Source organism: Pogona vitticeps, chromosome 2, assembly GCF_051106095.1.
Source record: "Pogona vitticeps strain Pit_001003342236 chromosome 2, PviZW2.1, whole genome shotgun sequence".
NCBI classification, from domain to species: domain Eukaryota; kingdom Metazoa; phylum Chordata; class Lepidosauria; order Squamata; family Agamidae; genus Pogona; species Pogona vitticeps.
The window spans coordinates 245,437,412-245,459,019 of NC_135784.1; the positions used below are offsets into that span (position 1 = coordinate 245,437,412).

Consider the following 21,608-nt stretch of genomic DNA (forward strand, 5'->3'; position numbering starts at 1 on the left):
TGAGACTGGGAGCCCCCAAGCTGGCAGGAGGCAGACAGACCCCCTCATTGGCATGTCATTCCCATGTTGCTGCTTCAAACTGTTAGAAGGAGGCAGGCTGTGTCAGAACCCATCCCTCCCTCTGTGCACTTTTGTGAGTCACAGGGAATCCTCATGATGCTCACAGTGCTGTGGGGCATCTTTCTAACTGTTTGAAGAAGCAGTCCAAGTAGAGGGAGATGAGGAAGCGGCTCTATCTCCTGCTAGTCTGAGGGTTCCCAGTTCCATAAATCAGCCTGGGGGGAGTGTTTTGACAAATTATGGGAGTCCTTGAATGTCAGAAATCCCACTCTTTATTTAGACTCTACACAAACATTTGTGTCACATATACTTAATTTTGAAGACTAACTGGTAATATTCATTTATTTACCACCCCATTAGTGCAAGCACTTCTTTGTCTTTTGCTATAAATACTCTTCAAAAGTTATGTTTCTAAGATCTTACCACAAGTATCTTACCTGTGCAACAATAGACAGAATTCCAATCACAGCTATAAATGCTGCAATGCTGGCATATTCAAATTTTATCACCTGTAGAAAAACGCAAATAGGAAAACAATTTGTATATGAAGCTTAAAGATAGCTGCTATTTCCAGCAGATGTGTAACATGGTTAGCATCATAGGTCAACTTATAAAACTAAGCAAGTAGGAAAAAGATTATTTCTCTCATAAGAACTGATCTGAAATGCTAGCTGGACAAAAGTGGTTTCAGAGGCTTTGACCACAGAACTTAACGTGATTCAAAAGAACTGAGATTACATATAAACTATAAGTATGTAGAAAAGAGTTGAGATTAAGTACAGGCAGTAAGTCAATGTTTAGTAAAACAAAAGTTACAACATGGTTTTTGTGGGTTTTTTGGGGTTCTTTGGCCATGTTCTGAAGGTTGTTCTTCCTGACGTTTCGCCAGCCTCTGTGGCCAGCATCTTCAGACGACTGGAGTAGGAACTCTGTCCATGTCCTCTGAAGATGCCGGCCAGAGAGACTGGCGAAACGTCAGGAAGAACAACCTTCAGAACATGGCCAAAGAAACCGAATAACCCACAACAACCATCAGATCCTGGCCGTGAAAGCCTTTGAGAATACAAAAGTTACAACAGATTGCTTAATGATATAGCCTGTAAGATGTGTCACACTTTGTATGAGATTATAAACGTAGCTCCCTAGCTGGAGATAAGGAGAATCATCAGCACACATCTATAGTTCCACTAAAATAATGTGAACATTTAAGTCATGTTTCTCCTAAAATGATATTCAACTACTGTACAATATTTACTGGATGGGAGGTGGCTGGAATCTTCCAGCTGTCAAAAGACTGCCAGATGCGTGGCCTTAAATGAAAACTGAAGCGAAATATACTCTACCTTAATCTAATTCTAATTTGACAAAGGGCAACCAGTCACTGGTAAACTGTTAAGTTTTCTTCAAATGGTTATGTCATATCCTCTTTTATCTTGTACAGGCTACTGGAGAGATATCATTGACTGCTCCTTATATCTACTTTTTACCCTACAAACATGTGTCCCATTCCTTTCACACCCCTTCATCACTTCCTATTCATTTTTTTTGTTTCCTCTAACTTAACTTCTACATCACCAACCAGAATCTACTCTTTCTGGTTGTTCTGAGACTTTAGAAGAGAAAATCAGCACACACTATCATTAGCCATGGAACAAGGGCTGTTAGAATTCACCTTCTGCCTCTGAGAAACAACATAATGAACAGTAGACTCTTTTGCCCTGGACTAGAGATGTACCAGACACAGGAAGCTTAGTCCCCTCCTTCAGAACTAAAAATAAGCCTGTAAGTTTGTCTGCTTTCTCCTCCTCTCTTCCAATCCTTCATACCTGCTGTAGTTCTAAAGCAGGCCATGACAGCTGTACTCACATAAGTATCTTTCCCTTCAAGTTAATTATATGTATTAGCACCTTATTTAAGTCACCTTCATGCTGTTCTCTGCTTCTAGCTTAGGATCCTGCATATGTATTAAATATCTTTTGAAAAAGGAGATTTGACTTTCTATTTACTTTGTTTATCTGGAACATACCATACACACTTATTAGAAGGCTTGGTATTTTCTGAAACTTTTGCTTGTGCCTAACAATGATGAGAACTTGTTTCCAGCTTGCTCTCTCTTTAAAAAATGGAATTTAACAATTCTGGGATAACTGCAAGTGCTTTCAAACAGTGAACAAACACACATCTTGGATACGGTAGTATTTTGTTCTGTTCAGTAGGACGTGCATGGAAGAGTTCTGTCTGTAAGTGGGGTGAAAAGTCTTGCAATTTTAAAACTCAGAATGTGTGTCAGCCTTTCAAAATATGATGAACATAATATTGCCTGCCATGGGTGCCTATGATCATACCCTTAAGGTCCTTGTACCAGGCCAGCCGAAAGGAACCTTTCTCCTTTTTTTTCAGCTGAAAAGAAACCAAAGCTGAACCTCCTGTGTTGCCGAAAGTAGCTTGGGTGGCACTGATGGCCAATGAGAGGGGCAATAATAGGGCACTGTATGAAAAGCCAGTGGGATTATCTCACTGCAATACAATTAGCCATGAAGCCTCCATTTTGGCTAACTACTACTTCACAATATTTGCAGTTTTACTGATGACTGACTCTTTGATAAAGACTGCTGTAACTGTAGGGTATAATGGTGATTTATTCTTCATAATTATGATACTTTAAAGCTTCAATTGCTCCCTGGGTGCATTCTGAATTTAAGAACACATCGGGGTCTATTGGACAGTTTAGGAAAAAAAGCATAAACAAAATATCCCAAATGTACTCACTTGTCTCAAATACAGAAAAAAGCTTGAATACTGGCCAGCCTCTGGCAGGTAAGAAAGAAAGACGGTAATGCAAGTCAGCAAGATGGTAGAATCTTTCCCAACTTTTCTTAGAGACTGTCAAAAGATTGAAGAAAACCACTGTGAGCTGGAAGGAGCTGGAAAGGATTAAATTTCAACAAAGTAACTTCTTTTCTCTGTTGTGTCACCTAAACAAAAATGAACCGCATCCTTCTATAGTGGTGCCACTATCCTCTGCAAAGCCCCTTTAGACTAAAAAGAGGATCTTCTACTCACTCATGGAGGTCCCGCTACTCCTAGCCAGTAAACCCAGCCTGTAGCAGCTGCGGATAATGTTGTGCCTCTCTGTTTTATTGTCTTCCATAATACACTAGTGAAGATGGCAGGCACGATCTCTTCTGAATTACACATCAGGATCAGGTAAATGATACTGAAGAACACAAGCCAAGAGGGCCTGAGGTCTCTCATTTTCTCTGTAGCTTCCCTGTCTCCACATGGTGCCTAGATTTGTCTGGGCAGCCCTGCATTCCTCACTGCATGACTCAGCACTGAAACAAAACGCTGTACTAAGCAGTGCAAGGTTCCTCAGGATTTTACCATAATTAGGACTCTACCAACATAACCACAATAATCAACTAGTTTCCCATTTGAACTACAAATAGCAGCCCTGGGATCAGCTCAGATCCTTGTAGAGTGGAAGAACCGGGTTCCAAAAAACTATGTACTGTATACAAACTTCAAGCCTGTTGCCTCTGGCAGCTCAGAGCTGTTTCCACCCACATGTGAGGGTTGGAAGAGTACTGCAGGCATGCAAGATGCGATTCTGATTTAGTCAGTGGATTAAAATTACGTTTTGCTGAAAATGAACCTGCTCATTTATTATCTTCAACAAACTAAAGCACATCACTCTTTAACAGTAAAGGAAAATGAACACAAAACAGTAACTTACTGCAAAAGGATCTGCTTGTTCCCATGATATAAGGGCTCCCCATGAAGGTGGCCTCATTTTTTCAGGCAGAGATTCCGGTACAGCCAGCAAAATGAAACAGATATCTGCAACAGCCACTACTGTTGCAACTAACACCACCAAATTATCACCATACAGAGTAGACAGGTGTGCTCCAATTGCAGGACTAGTTACCAAACTTGCTGCAAATGTGGCAGATACCTAAGGATAAAGACATCTGAGTAATACCAAATGCAATGAAACTATTTGGAATGCTAATTGGCTACGGAGAAAAAAAAATATCAATCAGTCCCCCTACTGATGTGACAAAATGGCAAAGAAAGATAAGTTATTTCAAACCACTTGCAAAAAAATTATTGATCCCAGTTTAAGAGAACTACTTGTAAAGTACAGAGAATATATGCATGCCAAACAATGTCATCACTTTGAAGTTTAAATGTCTTTACTTATATCTAATAGCACAGTCTCTTTGTGCATGTACTAAGTACAGTAGGACTGCCATATACATGGGATCGGAACTCAGAGTTTCACTATTCGCTGCCTGAAAACATGATATAAGACCCCTCTCCCAGAAATATGCATTTCCAAGGTGCATTACCAAAACTAGAGGGAACCAGAGACTATGCTATATACAGTGGTGCCTCACAAAGACAATTTTAATTCATTCCATGGAAATCGCTGTCTTGCGAAACCCAGCAGAAGACAACATCTTGCAAAACACAGTTCCCCATACCATATTGGGGAAAAGCAATCCCCTCACCTGCACTGCCTTTGGAAATGCAGTGGGTCTCAGATGGCCTTCCCCCTCTTTCTCTCGCTAGCAAAGAGAGTGAAAGGAGTCAAAGCAGCCCCCGGTTCCTGATAATGGTGACTCCTTTTGCCCTGATCCTTTACCACAGGGGAGAAAAAGAGGAAAGCAATATAGGACATCACCAGGACTTGCTGCCTTTGCAATAGGTCCTGATGAGAAGAAAAAGAAATAAAAAGGAATTTAGGAAAACCGGGGAAATCACAAGGGCAATCCCTCATTAACACAAATTATGCAGTTGAGTTCCCCACATTTGGGGAAATCATAGGGATCAGCAGCACACCCAAAGTGCAATGGATGAGCCTCCCCTTGGGAAAACCATTTTTATGACATGGTATTTCCCCTACAAGGTATGAGTTGGAATGGCCCTTGCCTCTCCTACCTCCTACCTGTGCACTAGAGGATTGTGGGAGGAACATCTAGCCCCTGATGGGGGTCCCACAGGGCACCCCAAAACACCGAGGAGCTCTCTGGCCTCTGGCAGGACTGGGGCTGTGCAGCCCCGAACTGAGTAGGAGGTGCAGCCAGGGGGTCACCATGCATTGGGGTGTCAGGGGACAGAAGGGGGTAGGAGTTGCAAGGGCCATTCTAGCTCATACCTTGTAGGGGAAATACCATGTCATAAAAGTGGTTTTCCCAGAGGGAGGCTCATCCATTGCACTTTGGGTGTGCTGCTGATCTCTATGATTTCCCCAAATGTGGGGAACTCAACTGCAAAATTTATGTTAATAGGGGACTGCCCTTGTGTTTTTACAATCTCTTTACCCTTTGGTTCCTGGCTGTTTTCACCATCCTCTATCATTTAAATTTGCAACCATAGCCCCATTGGCAATGTTTTGCAAGATGGTTTTTTCTCCCATTGAAACACGTTAATTACATAAGATCTACTTTTTTTTATCTAGACCAGCTTCTGGTATCCCACAGTGGTCCCACCAGATGCCTCTGGGAGCCTCTCTAAAAAAGTGGGGCAGAAAGTGTATGTTGCTATTTTTTCAGGAGGCAGACCTTGGAAAGCCAGCAGCATACACTTTCTCCCCCACTTTTTTAGGATAAATGTAGGTCTTAAGTAATTAATGTGTGTTCCAGTGGGGGGAAACCATCTTGTGAAACATGCGAGGCAAAGCACCGCTGTATAGGGTTTTGATATCTGCGCTTTTCAGCATCCATGGTGAGTGCAGGCTTGGAACCTATTTTTCTGCAGATATGGCAGTTCTACTGTATAGCCAATGTGATGCAGTGATTAGCACTTGACTACAGACTGGTAACACTTTGGTTCAAATCCCTCTGAGCAATGGCATGCATTTTATAACCCTGAGTATGTCACTCTCTCTCAAACTGACCTACCTGGTGTTGGGATAAACTGGAGAAGAGGAGAGCTACCTACACTGCTGGAAACTCTCTGGAGGAAAGGTGCAAATAAATGTAATGAACAAGATAACTATTTTTTTTCTGGAATCAGAATAGAAAATAGTCTTAATTTTTCATCCATTTAAACCCACAATCCAGGGACAGGTTATCCTCCCCTCCAGTGAGAGGCAAATAGAGACTTGTGCCCAAAGATCACGCATGTGATTTATGTGAAGAACCAGCAGATTGCACAGAAACTTGCATTTCTCTCAAGCTCGTAAACTGTCCCCGTCTTAGACAACCAGCTGCTGCTCAAAAACTGGCACTGACAGCCACAAAGCTGATTTGGAGAATATCTACTCTAATTTTGCCACTGACCTTATGTTTAGGTGAACATGCTTTCCCAGATGACACCTGAAGAGCCTGGGATCTCCCAAGTTCCATTCTTAAGTCTACACCATGACTCTTGAAATGCCTCATAAGAACATAAGAAGAGTCCTGCTGGATCAGGCCAAGGGCCCGTCTAGTCCAGCTTCCAGTATCCCACAGTGGCCGCACCAGATGCCTCTGGGAGCCTCCCTATGAGACCCACTGCAATTATGTTTACAATAGGTGATACCTTTATAGGCCACATAGCTCACCCCTTGTATTTCAATGCAAATATGCTTCTGACAATAGAAGCACCAAAAGCTCCAGACATCAGCAGTGAGGCTCCCCCAGGAAAGGAATCAGGGCTGCACAGCTTAATCAAGCCAAGAAACTACACTTTATGCCGTATGTGCACAGCTGGCTCTGCCTCCCTTTTGCCTTAATGACTCCTGGCAATTTCAGGCAGAAGGAGAATTAGGAAGCTGCCTTACATTGACTGGTCCACAAATCCCATCCATACTGAATATCTACAATTCTCCTGCAGTTCAGGTAGACTTCTTCGCTAACCTTACCTGGAGACATTGACCCTTGGGGCCTTCTGCATGCAAGACTGATACTCTATCAGTGAGGCACAGAAAACAAACACTCTACATGTTAGTGACTCTCCAAGTTCATTCATGCTCCAGAGCACAAGGAAACTGTAGCTTTTGAGGGCCACATTCACTATTGAAGCAATATCAATATGGTACACCAGGCTGTTCATTGAAGCTACACCGCTGCCCAGAAGCAGTCAGTAGCAGAGTAGTGGGACCTGACTCCAAGATTTTCACTCACTGGAATTCAGACAACAGAGCCACAAAAGCACACAGGCAACTGAAACAAACAGCCCCCCAACCGCAACCACCCACCAACACCAGCCACATGAAAAGACAAAGTTGGAGATAACCTTAAAGGTCAATTAGTCCAGAGCTCTGCCATAGGAGAAGAATGTTTCCTTTTAGTTGGTTAAAGAATACACAGGACAAAGACTAACATTGTGTTACCACCAGCACAACGCCAATGGACATAATATGATGCTGTGTTCTCCTGGTGTGGAGCTAAATTGTGGCATTTTTTTCCCTATATTTAGGGTCAGTGAGCGGGTTCAGCTTTCATCCAAGTTTCAGCATCGGTGCCACAAATTCTTGTAGCCTTTGTAAGTCTCTGAAACAAAAAAGAACTCAGAAGATAAATTGCTATAATCAGGGCAGTCTCCAACCAAAAGCACCTTTGTGTAGTAGACTCAAACGGAACTCCTAATTCCTCCCTCCCACAAGCTTCTTCTCATGATTTCTTTCTTACAGAGACTTTTTCCCTAAGAGAGATTAAAAACACCAGTTTTTTAAAGTGGAAGTGGATGTTGTTTGTTGCACAATTATTCACTTGCCCAATATTTATATTTCCAAAGGAGAGAAGTGGGTTTGTGTAGGAGTCATGTGTCAGACTCCAACACTAACAATGTTTCTACATCTGGACTTCCCCCAAGCACAGGGATGGAGTTTACTAACAACAGACTTATCATGTTTAGGATAATTAAGAAATATGTAGACAACTCAGTATAACAATGCATCATGCATATATTTAAAGTACTATGAATACAGCATCTCCTATTTTCATCACTTGTCCTCAGTCTTTCCCCAACTAACATGAACATAATAACTCTCTTCTCCCAACAACCAAACTATCCCACATTAAAACCTCTAGGAGGACAACATATGTTTCTACTAAACAGACTCAGGATTAGCTTTTATAGGATGCTTCAAAACCATATTTTTATTATATATATATATATATATATATATATATATATATATATATACACACACACACACACACACACACACACACACACACACACACACACACACACACACACACACACACACACACACACACACACACACACACACACACACACAGAGCCTTTACTATGTCAGGGAGATGACATATACACAACTATTTCCTGAAAGATGCAGCAAAATCAGAGAAATCACCCAACAACTTAACTACTACAAAGTCTACAAAGAAACAGATGCTACCTATCAAAATGGATGAACAGCACTGAGGAAATCCTCTAAACATTTCTACCTCAAATCTTTCCTACATTCCTTACTTTCAGATCTGTTGAGTTCCTTTCAGAACCTAAGACATAGAACCCACTGCCAGCACCATATTCAATTTAAGGTTGTAACAGAGGAATGCAATTCATTAGGCCCAGCCTTAACACAGGCGGCCCTATAATATTTTCATTCATTCTTTTTTCATTTCTCTCTTTTTCTTTTGGTGTCATATTTGAATTAAAATGTTAAGCACTTTCACAGCGATGATAATTTGGGCATGAAACTCAATCCATCTCTTTTAAATTTAACTCCATACCTATGCTTGACAATTTCAATTCTTTAGTATTTCTGGCATTTTCACCACCATAATCACTCTTAAAACATATTACTGTACAGTAATACTATTTTTTTTACTTCTACCTATGTTCAACTTTCTTCTGCTCATAACTCTGCCACCTGCTTCTTTTTACTCAGCACATGGATCCAATCATATCTACCTCTTTTCTGTTCTTTATACTGGATTTGTCTTTCATTTTAATTTCCTATGAACATCTATCTCTCTATCCTCTTTTCAAAATTAGAATTTCTCCCTTTGTTTTCAATTTCCTCACTTTCTCCTCACTGTGCCATGGTACTACGGATTGCAATTTTCTTAGTATAGCTTGCTGAGTTATACATACTCTTAACACCCTCAACAACAGTGAGAACACCTCAATGTTTTCTTGAAGAGGGTGAGAATGCTGCATTTCTACAGTTTTCCACTCATCTAGGCACTAATTGTGACTACAGAAATACAGTATATGAAAGTGCCATACCACTACACTTTTTAAACAGAGCTTAGTCATAGGAGCTACTTGAGACTAGCATTACTATCTCTCTTTTCTTTTTATCAGTAGCCCTTTAATGTTCATGCAGATGGAGACAGAGACAAGAATAAGAAACATGCTCTGAGGCTTTGTGACTCAGCTTTATCTCCTTTCCTAACAATGAGTTTATATGACTTTCTTAACAGTACATATCTTTTTTGAAATAACACAGAAAGATTTCAATGCCACAGACCCTATCATGACAGAAAGAAAGAAATATTGTTTGTTTCAGGTCTGAACATTTGATGAAACTATCTGTGAATCAAAAAGAACACTCAATAAAGGCAGAAATATGGGAGTTACTTGGAATATTCTAAAAGCCTGAAGGCAACAATGTGAAATACAGTATCATAAAATAACTCCTTCTCCTTTTCTACAAGCTCAAGATACCATCAATACATTTTATCAAGGTGTTTTTCAGACATCTAAGTATTCTATTTTGTAGCTGTTGCCATGGTGCTTATGTACTAATGAAGCAGCAAGGGAAATGATTCTACAGCATTTTGACACATCAAAAGCACATTACTATATCTTCGCAATTAGATCTGCTTCACAAACCATCATAATAAGCATTCAGTAGGACCACCTTTTTAAAAGGGCCAGACATCCAGATATCACACCACATTCTACTACTAGGTAACTGCTGTGCTGAAGTCCTCTTGCTGCTTCTCTTCAAGAGCAGGAATAGCTGGAGGATACTTTTATCAAAGGGGAAAAGAAAACCTCCCACAGATTTGAAATGAATCAAAAGAGTTCTCTACTAAGCACCACTTGTTTTTTTCCCTAGGAGGAAAAAGACTTCTACAACACATCACTTGAGAGACAAGTTGTAACAAGTGTCTTTGGAAGCAAGTTCCTGGAAACTCCCAATCATCATGAAGGCAGATTCAAAAGACAGAGAAGCAATGTCCTCTCCACATACCTTTTGTACACAAATGCAAGATAATGGATTAACTGGCTCATCCATTACAATGATGTTTGCACTACTAGCAACTGTTTGGTGAATTACCAGCTTAGTTAAATCAGCACTTTCAGCATTTAATTCTCCTCTTCCTTCACTATCTATAAATACCACCTTCAGTCACATGTATATCTGAAATGCTGCATAATACTCATGCTTCTAATGAAATACATGAAAGTTTATGCTATAATTTGCATATGTGTCTTTAAAGTGCCACAGGATACTTAGATCTTTTGCAACCACACAATAATCACTCTCCTGAATGAGTTAATCAGCATGTACTATGTGGGAAACTGACCACAGTGCTGTTATCTTGGCAAACTGTGGAAAGCTGCCTATTTTTTCCTGTTTTATTCAAAGAGGGAGGGGCTTGCACACTCTAAAAAATCCAAATCTTCATTTGGTGGAAAAATTGCAAAGAGGAACACCAGTACCAGCTGCTGTTTGCTGTTTAGTCATTAAGCCATGTCCGATTCTTTGTGACCCCATGGACCAGAGCACGTCAGGCCCTCCTGTCTTCCACTGCCTCCCAGACTTTGGTCAGTACCAGCTACCAATACCAACTACAGATGCTCAATTACAGCTTAACCTTAAATCCTGATACCCGCTCCTTGTTTAGAATGGGTATCATTTCCCTCCTGATCTAAAGAATCTGAGCTGCAAGCAATCCAGTATATAACCTCATCCAGCTCACTATCTTAAGAGAAGATATACAGTGGTGCTCCGCAAGACGGGCACTCCGTTTAATGATGAAACCGCTTGACGTCGATGTTTTTGTGATCGCAAAAGCGATCACAAAACGATGTTCCCTATGGGGGAATTTCGCTTTTCGATGATCGGTTCCCTGCTTCAGGAACTGATTCTCGCAAAGCGATGATCTTTTAACAGCTGATTGGCAGTTTCAAAATGGCCAGCGGGTAAACAAAATGGCTGCCCGCTGTTTTCTGGGACGGATTCCTCGCTGCACAGGCAGCTAAAATGGCCGCACTATGGAGGATCTTCGCTGGTGAGTTTCCAGCCCATAGGAACGCATTAACCGTGTTTTAATGCATTTCTATGGGCTTTTTAAAATTGCTTTACGATGTTGTCATTCTACAGCGATTTCGCTGGAACGAATTAACATCGTAATGCGAGGCACCACTGTATTACACATGACACAGCTGACTGCCCAGTGCAGGACCTGGTTTCCTGAGAGGACATTAACATATCTCCCCAAACATGGCCGCCCTACACTAGCTACCTGTTCATTTCTGTGCCAACTTCAAGGTAATGGTGTTAACATACAAAGCCCTAAATGTTTTGGGACTTCGTTATCTGGCAGAACGCCTCCTTTCAACCAGATCTGCCCATCCCGTAAGATTTTCCCAGGCTGGGTGGTTGAGTTTTGACCCCGAGAGAGGCTCGGAAATCAGTGATCAGAAACCGGGCCTTCTCGGCGATAGCCCAGCAATTGTGGAACGCTCTTCCACCTGAAATCTGGCTGGCGCCTTCATTGGGAACTTTTAGGTGATTATTAAAAACAGTTTTATTTATACAGATCTTCCCAGACTCTACTATACCCTGATACAACAGTGCTAAAATATCCAGATAATCACTAATGTTCAACCCCCGCCATGCTTTCCTTATTTTTATTTTAATGTCTTACTGATATTATTTTCATTTGTCTATATTGTATTGATTATACTATTGTCCTGTTACTCTATTGTTTTGTCTTTATTCTCTGTTTTATTGTACTGTGCAAACTGCCCAGAGTGGCCTGGGTTGCCAGAGAGGCGGTATATTAATTAATTAAATAATACAGATTAAGCAGATATGGTTTGAAACAGATAAGGGTTACCCTATGCAGCATTTTTTTTCCTATATTAATAAAGAGACCCTAAATACCATACCATCCAAGAGTCTGCAAACTGCGCTACTGAGCTGTGAATTAACATAATCTAGCAATTAAATTTGCATTCTAGTATGCCAGGTATTGAGAAGGAAATTATCAAAATTAAACTGGAATTTTTCCCTTGCCAATTTAAATCACGATTTATACTACACCACTGCACCCCACTAGTAAGCCATTGAGTCCTAGAATGATGGGAAAGAACTTAAAAAAAATTCTTACCAGTCCATAAGCAGTGCTTCTCTCGTGCTCTTGTGTTATGTCTGCCACATAAGCAAATATCACAGAGAAGGTCACAGCAAAAATCCCAGATACAGAAATCATAGCAAAATACCACCTGCAAAATGAAGATACAATTGTTGTAATGTAAACGTGAAAAAAAAACTTTCTGTAATTCTAAAACTGTGAAAAACACCAACTTAAGTTACTTTATCGCCTTTAATTAAGAAGATAATGTTGAACATACCCAATTAAAAGGGTCTTCCCAATTACAAGAGCCTTAGGATAAATCACTCTAGTTCACTATATCGTTCTAAAATCACTTCTAGTTTCCTTAGTACACTAAAAACCCCTACTGTCATTTGTGCCACTTACCATGGACTTATCTTCATTAATGGAATTGGGACACAAGTGAAGAAAACTGTAACCAGAAGGAAAGACTTTCTTCCCCAGACATCAGACAGAGCACCAATTAGTGGCGCACTCATGAAGGATAAAAAACCCTAAGAAAGAAACAATAGATTTTTAAATGCATTGGTCTTTTACATATACATATATCTGATAAATTATCCAGCATTGTTACATTACCAGGGGTGTTACTCACTTACAAAGCACAATTTAAATGGATCAAAGAAAACAAGACTTGGAATAGAGGCAGTGTTTGCTATAAACTCACAAGGCAAGCTACCCAGCCAGCCACATTGCAAGGAAGGCTGAAACAGTTCTTTTGAAATCTGGCCATACCCAAGGACAGCAAGGGAAGGCCGTTTCCATGGCAGCAGCAAATGTGAACTATGCTAAACAAGTAGATGAATTGTTCATTCCAATGGGAGGATCCACCTCAACAGAATGAAGAATGCAGTACAATGAAGCCACAGATAGCAGCATGGAGAAAAGTAAAATAACAATAGAGGAAAAATTGGTAAACTGAAGCAAAAGATGGGAAACATCCCAACCTGCACCCAATTTGGGAATTATTCATTAAAAAAAACAAGTCTGAGTTACTCGCAAATTAGTTTATTTTTCCCCATGCCCTCCATGGCAAAATTTCTTGCATTCCAAATAGTATTTATCCCATCCTTCAGATTCCCAGGGTAGCTTATAAAGTTTTAAGAAGAAACATGTAACATATGCTTAAAAATTAAACTTACCATATTTTCCGTGTATAAAATGACACTTTTTGCTTAAATAATTAGACAAAAATTTGAGGGTCGTTTTATATATGGAAGGCACCAGCTTTCCCTGCCTTTTGCAAAGCCACAGGGTAAAGCAGCTGTGAAAGGGCGGCAGGATCGCACGCCTCTGATCCTGAAGCAACCATGAAAGGGCTTCAGGACCAAAGGGGTGTGAGCGCGCAAATTTTCAAATTTTCTAATTTGGGGGCTAGAAAAGGGAGTTGTCTTATACACTGGGTCATCTTATAAACAGAAAAATGCAGTACATCTATACAAAGTAATATCAGCCGCAATTATTCAAATGCGTGTAGCACAGGACAGTAGCTAGCTTAAACAGGTAAAAGTAAGAAGCCAAGGGATGAGTGAAGTGAAGGTGCCTAGAGGTGAATATTTGTGGGCTGGAACTCTCAGAACTCTGCCTGGGGAATTAATTCTTGGGGAAAACCTGGGATTTGCAGCCACCCCCAATAAGGCAGATTCCCAACACCAAGAACTTCTCTTTATAAAAGCCTAGTCTGTGTGATGAACAGACTTTTGAAACATAATTTTCAACATCTCATTTTGCAGCTTTAAACAATATCTGCTCCTATTCCAGCTTTTCACTGAACTCTGCCATTCCAGTATACAGTATTAAGACATTTTATTTCCCGCTATTCACAGGTTACCTCCAATACTTTCAACCCTTAAGAGTTTTTCATATTTCCTATCAACCTCTTTTCTCTAAAAAAAACTACCTTACAGAGATGTACTATATCTTCTAGTTGAAGGCAAAAGATGAACTACCTCCCACCAGTGCAAAACTAGGAATGTCAACACGAAACATATATTCAACACAGAACAACCTACATTCACCCTAAAGACAAAGCAGCAGTTTATTTCCTTACATTCTGGAGCAAAGAGAGAGAGAGAGAAAGAGCGAGAGCGAGCAACAGTCAGACATCTAAAGTACAATTTCTGTCAGATCTGCATTGCTGCAATACCAGAGTATCACAAATGTCTGGAAGAAAACCCATGCTAAGTGGCATAATACCTGTGGTTTCTCCAAGTGCCAGTGCACTGATTATTTTGAAGAGTTTCAAGTTAAATTACACATATGAAGCCAGCAAATACATTTCAATGCTACATACTGATGCATTTGTGTTTTAGAATTCCAAGTATTATCCACACTAATATATAGCAATGACAGCTATCTGACACTTATCTGCATTTATCTAATGGATCCTCACAACATCAGGAGTCTGACTTGTCATGAAAACTGTCTCCTCCTTTTAGCCTAGAATCATTCTCAAAACTATTCAGTGTTCTTTAACTCTGCAAAGTAAATGTTACTGCAAGCTGACTAGGTATCTATGACAGTGACCTATGTGCCCTAGAGCAGTGGTCCCCAACCTTGGGCCTCCATATGTTATTGGACTACAACTCCCAGAAGCCTTCACCACCACCTCTGCTGGCCAGGATTTCTGGGAGTTGAAGTCCAAGAACATCTGGAGATCCAAATTTGGGGACCACTGCCCTAGAGGGCACAGCACCAATCCATTCATGGAAGATCATGATCAAATATACTGTCCCTGTTTTCCAGCCACTCATCCAATTTCCAAACATTGCTTAAAGTGTTTCAACATATCCAAACATGCAAACATTGGGTAGTTCTGCTCAGTTTATTCTGAAGAGAGAATTTGTATGTTTTTTGTGCAGAATAGCCCCTCATTACTCAGGTATACTTCACCCAAGCATCTTTTGTACCAGATAACTGTGCTGGTGACAAGTGACACAGTATATTTATAAACTATATTGACAAACCTCTAGTGATTCCTCCAATATGCAGAGGTCACCACCCATACTGAATAAGTTGCCACATCATCTCTGTTTAACCATCAGAGAGCAAAAGCCATTTGTTATAAAAGCTTATACATGGCATAAAGCTATCATATATTAAAAGTTTTAATACACTGTGAGTTGCAAGCAGGAAATGCATATGTCCTCTCCATTCAGACTGATTTCACTTGCCTATCCCTCTGATTAATATTTGTACAACTATTTGTGATAGCATTTCAAGTTTGAATGGAATCACTGTTCCTCTTTCATACCACTCAAAACAAATCTTTAGACATAATTTGTGAAGCCTAAAAACCTGATTCTTTTAGGCTGGGCTGTAGGGACACAGCAGAAATTTGTACTGCTAAAAAAGGGAAGAAAGCAGGTGTTGCTTGAAGCTTCTGCAGGACTTAAAATGAAACTGTTAAGCCTAATGAAACTGTTAAAACTGTGCTCATAGCTATCAGGATGTTGTATCTCTTTGAATTAGGCAATGTTTGTACAAAAGAATGGTGCTGGTTTCTTAATTTTACTTCTAGTTTCTTAATTCTACTTCCACACAGTCTCTCCAGAATGCAAGCCCAGATTATTAAACATAGTTTCCAATCAATGCTCAATTGATGACTCTCATTATTGGTACCAGCAAGATTAAAGATGCCGTGTATCTACATACGCAGCTGTAAAGATCCTTGGAATGATCCCTGTCAAAGCAAACTGCTGCTTTCTTCCCAGCAATCAGATCCCAGCAGATGGGGATCAGCAACGAAAGAACCCTTTAAATGTGAGCTCCTACCAGCAGGCAACTGCCATTCGGCTGGCGTGAAAGAAACTATATCCACAGTTGTATCTTTCCTAGCAAGATAACAGGAATATTCCAACAGATTAAGGCTGTTCATGAACTGCTGTCTTCTGCCTTCCATTCTACACTATACATAGGTATCCAATTTGCCTGACTCAAGAGCTGCCCCTTCACAAGTGAAAGCAGTCTTCTCTAGCCAAGGAAAAAGCCATAATCTAGTTGAAAGGGAAAGGAAGACATTTTATGCTAATCCTTCTCCTGCACCATTCCTCAATTGTTCTAGAGCAGGGGCCTCCAAACATTTTACAGTGAGGGCCACACTCGATATTTTCAAAGTTTCGAGGGCTGAAGGAACAGGAGTCCACACACACACACACGCACACTGGCCACCGCCCCAACCAACCACTCCCACACGCACGCATGCCCCATGCCATCCCCACGGAACAAATACCCACATGCCCCACACACACACAGATCCCTATCAGCCCTCATGGACAGATGCCCACACGTACACACGCCCCCTCATGCTTGGGCTGAAGGCAACAGGCTGGACAAAATGGCAATGTGGGTCAGACATGGCCCGTAGGCCGTAGTTTGGAGACCCCTGTTCTAGAGTATTCACCAAGCCTTTGAAGTGCAGTTTCAGGAGGGTCATGGGTGAAGAGGCAAATGAGGGGAAATCACTACCGCAACCCATCTCTTCCACAGAGAAGTAGCTCCCTAAACAGAATTCGACTCAGGGTGATCATCATATCAACAGAATGAGATTCTGAAGTAATTCCTCATTCCCAAGTTTTCGTATCCTTAACTTTACTCTTCCACAAAGCCTTTCTTAGTGTTGAAAAATTGCAAGGCTTTTGCACAAGAACCTAAAAATCACACACTGATGAGACATCCAAAAACCTAAATGCCAGGGTTGGAATTATGGGGGAAGAGTACTAAGTAGAATCTCTCCAGACACATCTCTTGCACTATCTTTTTGCACCAATTTATATTTAATTAAATGAATAATAATAATAATTTTATGCTATCAAATTAATTCTCACTTAAGATGAAGCATTCCAGGATTTTCTAGCTGCAGAATACACAGAAATAGTTTACCTTTACTTTCTTTTGGGAATACTCTGGACCTGTGCTACTTGTCCAAGGCTATACAGGCTGGCTCTTCTCCTGCAATGCACAGCGGAGAACTGCACCCCTGATCTCTGGCTCTGCAGCCAGGTATCCAACTCACTGAACTATCCATAGGCCACCTTTTTCCAATGAGTTCATGGCAATACAAACTGCTTTCCCTCATCACACTCCATACTTATGATGTCCCTGAAAGGTAGGCCAGACCATTACTCGACCCAATCAGCACCTAATCAGCTTTATGGCCAAATGGCAAGTTTGAGTTGCACTCTGGGGTAAAGCTAATCTCAATTAAGCCCCAATGAACTCATAGGTAAAAAATACGTGTAGAACCACACCCTTAGTAACATAAAATGTTTTTGTGACACGTGTTCTCAGTTCAGAATCTTCATGCCCATTACCTGCTTTGATGTTATTCCTGTTACACAAGGTAACAAGGAGAGTTCAGAAACATCGTAGTACTCTGTCCATTGGGCTACTCAACTATTCAAATGCAAAGGGGTGGCATTTGGGACACTCTTTAAAGCATTCTTACCTTAACCCCCTGAATGAGGCCGTTCATTAGAAACGTATGCTGAGGAAATGTTTCGTGTAAAACCTAAAAAGAAATATACATTAGTAAAACTGACTACCAATTCAAAGAAGCGTATAGTAAAAGAAATGCATGGGAGTGAATCCAGACATGCCTCTCTGCAAATAGGAGGGTTTCGTCCCTTTATGGAAGGAAATGGGATTTTAGTGGAGGTCTCCCACAGTAGGAAGAAGGGGAGCAATGTTTCTCAAATCCCCCCCTTCTCTAGCTTTGCTGCAAGTGACACTCTGCTCAGGTGGATCTCTCTATGATAGAGATCATCCTGTTCCCTTCCTCTAGCATGAGCAGAACTGCATCAACTGCAAGTCTGGATCCAATGCGCTGTAATGACAGAACCGTCCAGACTGTCACAGAACTCATTCTGGCCAAATATATGTATCATTCAATCACCATTTTATATAAACATCCAAGGCCCACAGTAGCATATTCTGAGCAGTTGCCAAAACTGGCTCTACTATTTCAAACAGCTCTAAAATTTCACCTTAAAATTTCTCCATTTAGCAATGAAGCAGCTATTTCTTTAAATATATTTTTCCTATACTTCATGTGTCCAGGAATACAACAGATGTGATTGAATAAATAAAAAAGAAACACATTATCTGGTTCGGGAGGGGGGGATTAGCAAAGTTATGCTTCTTCATACAATCTGCAAGCTGAATTTTTTTTCCAACTGCAACCTGAGACTTTTTTGCATGTTCCAGCCTTTAAAATACATTTATGATAACTGTAGTAACTACAGTAAGGATGCTGGAAAAATAGGAAAACTGCAGAATTTGTATTTTTTTGAATGTTATTTAACTTTTCAGTGCACCATCTCTAACGAGGACCTGAAACATCACAAGGAATCACCATGAACGTAGTGTGCTTCTGTTCCTATAACAGTTCTGCATCCCAAAATTCAGTTTACCTCTATGGGAAGCATCTAAATAGTGAGGAAGTGATATCTGTACAAGAAACTGAAGCTCCTGATGCATGGACAGAGTTCTTTGGGCCCCCCTAAGCCTTAATTATACACACATCACACCTGTACTTCAAATCTAGAAGTTACAGTGATGCCTCGCTTAACGATTGCCTTGCTTAAGCGATGGCAAAATGATGGTTTAAATGGGAAAAATCCGCTTCGCAATGATCGGTTCCCTGCCTCGGGAACCGATTTTTGCATTACGACAATCTAAAAACAGCTGATCATTGGGTTTCAAAATGGCCGCCTGGTGTACAAAATGGCTCTCCGCTGTTTTTAGGAGCCATTTTTCGCTATACAGGCACCCGAAAATGGCCACCCCTATAGAGGATATTTGCTGAACGGTGAGTTTTCAGCCCATTGGAACGCATTGAACGGGTTTCAATGCATTTCAATGGGCTTTTTTTCCCGCTTTAGTATGTTTTCACTCTACAGCGATTTCGCTGGAACGAATTAACATCGTCAGGCGAGGCACCACTGTATTTGTAAACCTGACATGAGAACAACTGATTAGAAAGGAGTGACATGCGAGGGCAAAAAGAAATTTGGAATTAATTGGAGGAGTCAGCAAATTGTTATATTCCAAATAAACCCCAAGAAACCTTAAGTCAAGGGAGCTGCATCAAGTTCCACTTTATATATTCTGCATTCTGTAACTGAAACACTTTCCACTTCACAATTTATGCAGAACAGAGGATGGGTAAGTTGATTCTGATCCAAAAAAATCTTCCAATGTTTAGCAATACTATACAACCAAAAGCAAAAATCAAAGAAGCCAATCTAAATAAATCAGATTTTGACACTACTGTATAAATATTTTTTTAAAATTGAAACTGTAATTTAAATCATTATTAAATGAATTTGATTTTTTTTTAAAAAAAAAATCATTCATATTTAACCACCCTGACAGAAGCAATATTAAAACTGAAGATTTAAAATCCAAGTTATATATTTCATTTAACTTTTTATTTACATCACAGTTTCTTGGATGCTTATCTTGCTCTGGGAAAACCAAATTTAATCAGTACATTATATAATCATCCAAATCACTGGCTCCCAAAGGGGGCAATCTGCCTTGTCCCATGTGCACAAAGAACTGCCAAGAGGATAATAAAAGTATGAAGCTTTCACAAATGCAAACCATTTTATCTGCTTAAACAAAATTCTGCAGTGTCATTACTACAATTGAAGATTTCTCAAGAAAACCGTGTTTATCTTTAATTTAAAAATCATTCTTCACTAAATTGTTTTTATTTATATTTTTCAATTGCAATTTGAATTTTGAAACCAAAATTAGGAGGCGGTTCAATGAGATAAAGATTAGGCAGAGAGGAATAATAGTATCTCAGAAATTTTAAAAAAGGGTTACGATGCTTACTTTTATGAATCAATTACTACTTAACCAATCTTTTGCTGATTTATATTTTAAATCTCAGAGAAAAAAAACATTTCCCACACAATAACCGAGTTACAATTGGTGGCTGATATTGAAATGACCATGCTCAGTGAACCAGCCTAGGTGTAAGTTCACACCCCCATCTGGAAAATGACACTGGAGTCATCTAACACTACGGAAAAGTGTTCTGTAACATTTTAGCAGGGCTCAACCTTAGAGCAAAATGATTTTTTAAATTATTACTTTTGTTTTGGAAGACTCATTTAACCTTGTGAAAAATGGAAGCATGAAAGAGCTAGTTCAAAGTGCTGGGTAACTCCACCCACACCATGAATAGCCTAGCTCCAAGCTCCATCTTGACTCTTACTAGGCATATTCAGATACCACAATAAGATATAATTCTTTAGCATTCCTTACCTTAACTGGGATAACACAGCATACCAGTATATACTACTTAATTAATTCCATTGTTTGAATATGCTACATTTTTCATTCATGTTTTGTCTACTGTGATGTGTGAAACATGAACCCAGACAAGTCAGAGTCAAGTTCTGATTTACAACAAACCAACCACAGACAGAAGCTCCCTGTTCTCTTTAGTCCAGTGGTCAGGGAACAGGGGTAAATTACCCCAAATGGGGTAAAAATTAAAATCCTGGGGGTAATGAGGACAGTTGCGGCAGGCATTTTACCCCCAGCCATTTTATTTCCAATGATGCTATGTGTAGGTGGCTGTTCTGTCGTGGGGAGAGCGAGCTCTGGAGAGGAACTGCACAGGGCACTCGCCTGCCCTCCTCACCTCCAAAGTGCAGGGGAGGGCGGCGTACCAGGCCAGCTGGACTCTTTGCCCAGTGGAGCCCTGACCAAGGCTCTCCTTCCTGGCCGCACCCACCCGCCTAGTGCGCCGGTGAGGAGGCCCCCTTCCCACCCCGCCTTACCTGAGCTGGCCCCATGGCGCCCGCCTCCCCTTGCCAAGGACGCGCTTTCCCAGCGGTGGGGTGGCTCCAGACTGGCTGCCTGGGTGGTGGCCACAGGTCCCGGGTGAGCGCAGAGGCAGGGGGGGTCAGCCGTGGACGGCAAGAGCCAAGGGGGGGTAATGTCAACGTATATAAATTGGGGGGGGGGGGAAGGTAAGAAAGTTCCCTGGCCCCTGCTTTAGTCATTCCCACTTAGCATGGGAAGGATGGGGCAATACATACTAGCTCATTGTTCCACTCCTGGCAGGCAGAATTCTAAAACTTCCTGTGTATTACATGAACCAATTTATCTCTGGCCAGCTTGTTCTACAGTACTGCAGTAAAGACTCTGCTCATGACCTGAGTTCAATCCTGGAGGTTTCACTCAACCTTCCATCCATCGGAAGTCAGT

The 21,608-nt window shown here is 40.8% G+C and overlaps 1 protein-coding gene, 1 non-coding gene and 1 pseudogene across 2 annotated transcripts in view; 1 reads left to right on the plus strand and 2 right to left on the minus strand.

Annotated features, from left to right (window-relative positions):
* SLC71A2 (solute carrier family 71 member 2) overlaps nt 1-21,608 on the minus strand; it is a 47,634-nt gene that overhangs the window by 15,034 nt on the left and 10,992 nt on the right. Inside the window, exons 3-8 of the mRNA XM_020796581.3 lie at nt 17,827-17,889; nt 12,747-12,874; nt 12,375-12,489; nt 3,797-4,015; nt 2,830-2,943; nt 498-569 (exon numbers count right to left, since the gene is read on the minus strand). Of these exons, the coding sequence (XP_020652240.3) occupies nt 498-569; nt 2,830-2,943; nt 3,797-4,015; nt 12,375-12,489; nt 12,747-12,874; nt 17,827-17,889 (711 nt within the window). The remainder of the gene's footprint in view (nt 1-497; nt 570-2,829; nt 2,944-3,796; nt 4,016-12,374; nt 12,490-12,746; nt 12,875-17,826; nt 17,890-21,608) is intronic.
* On the minus strand, nt 4,815-4,980 carry LOC144587646 (U1 spliceosomal RNA). The gene has a single exon (XR_013542818.1). It is a non-coding gene; the product is annotated as a U1 spliceosomal RNA (small nuclear RNA).
* LOC140705198 (U1 spliceosomal RNA) lies at nt 5,214-5,367 on the plus strand (annotated as a pseudogene).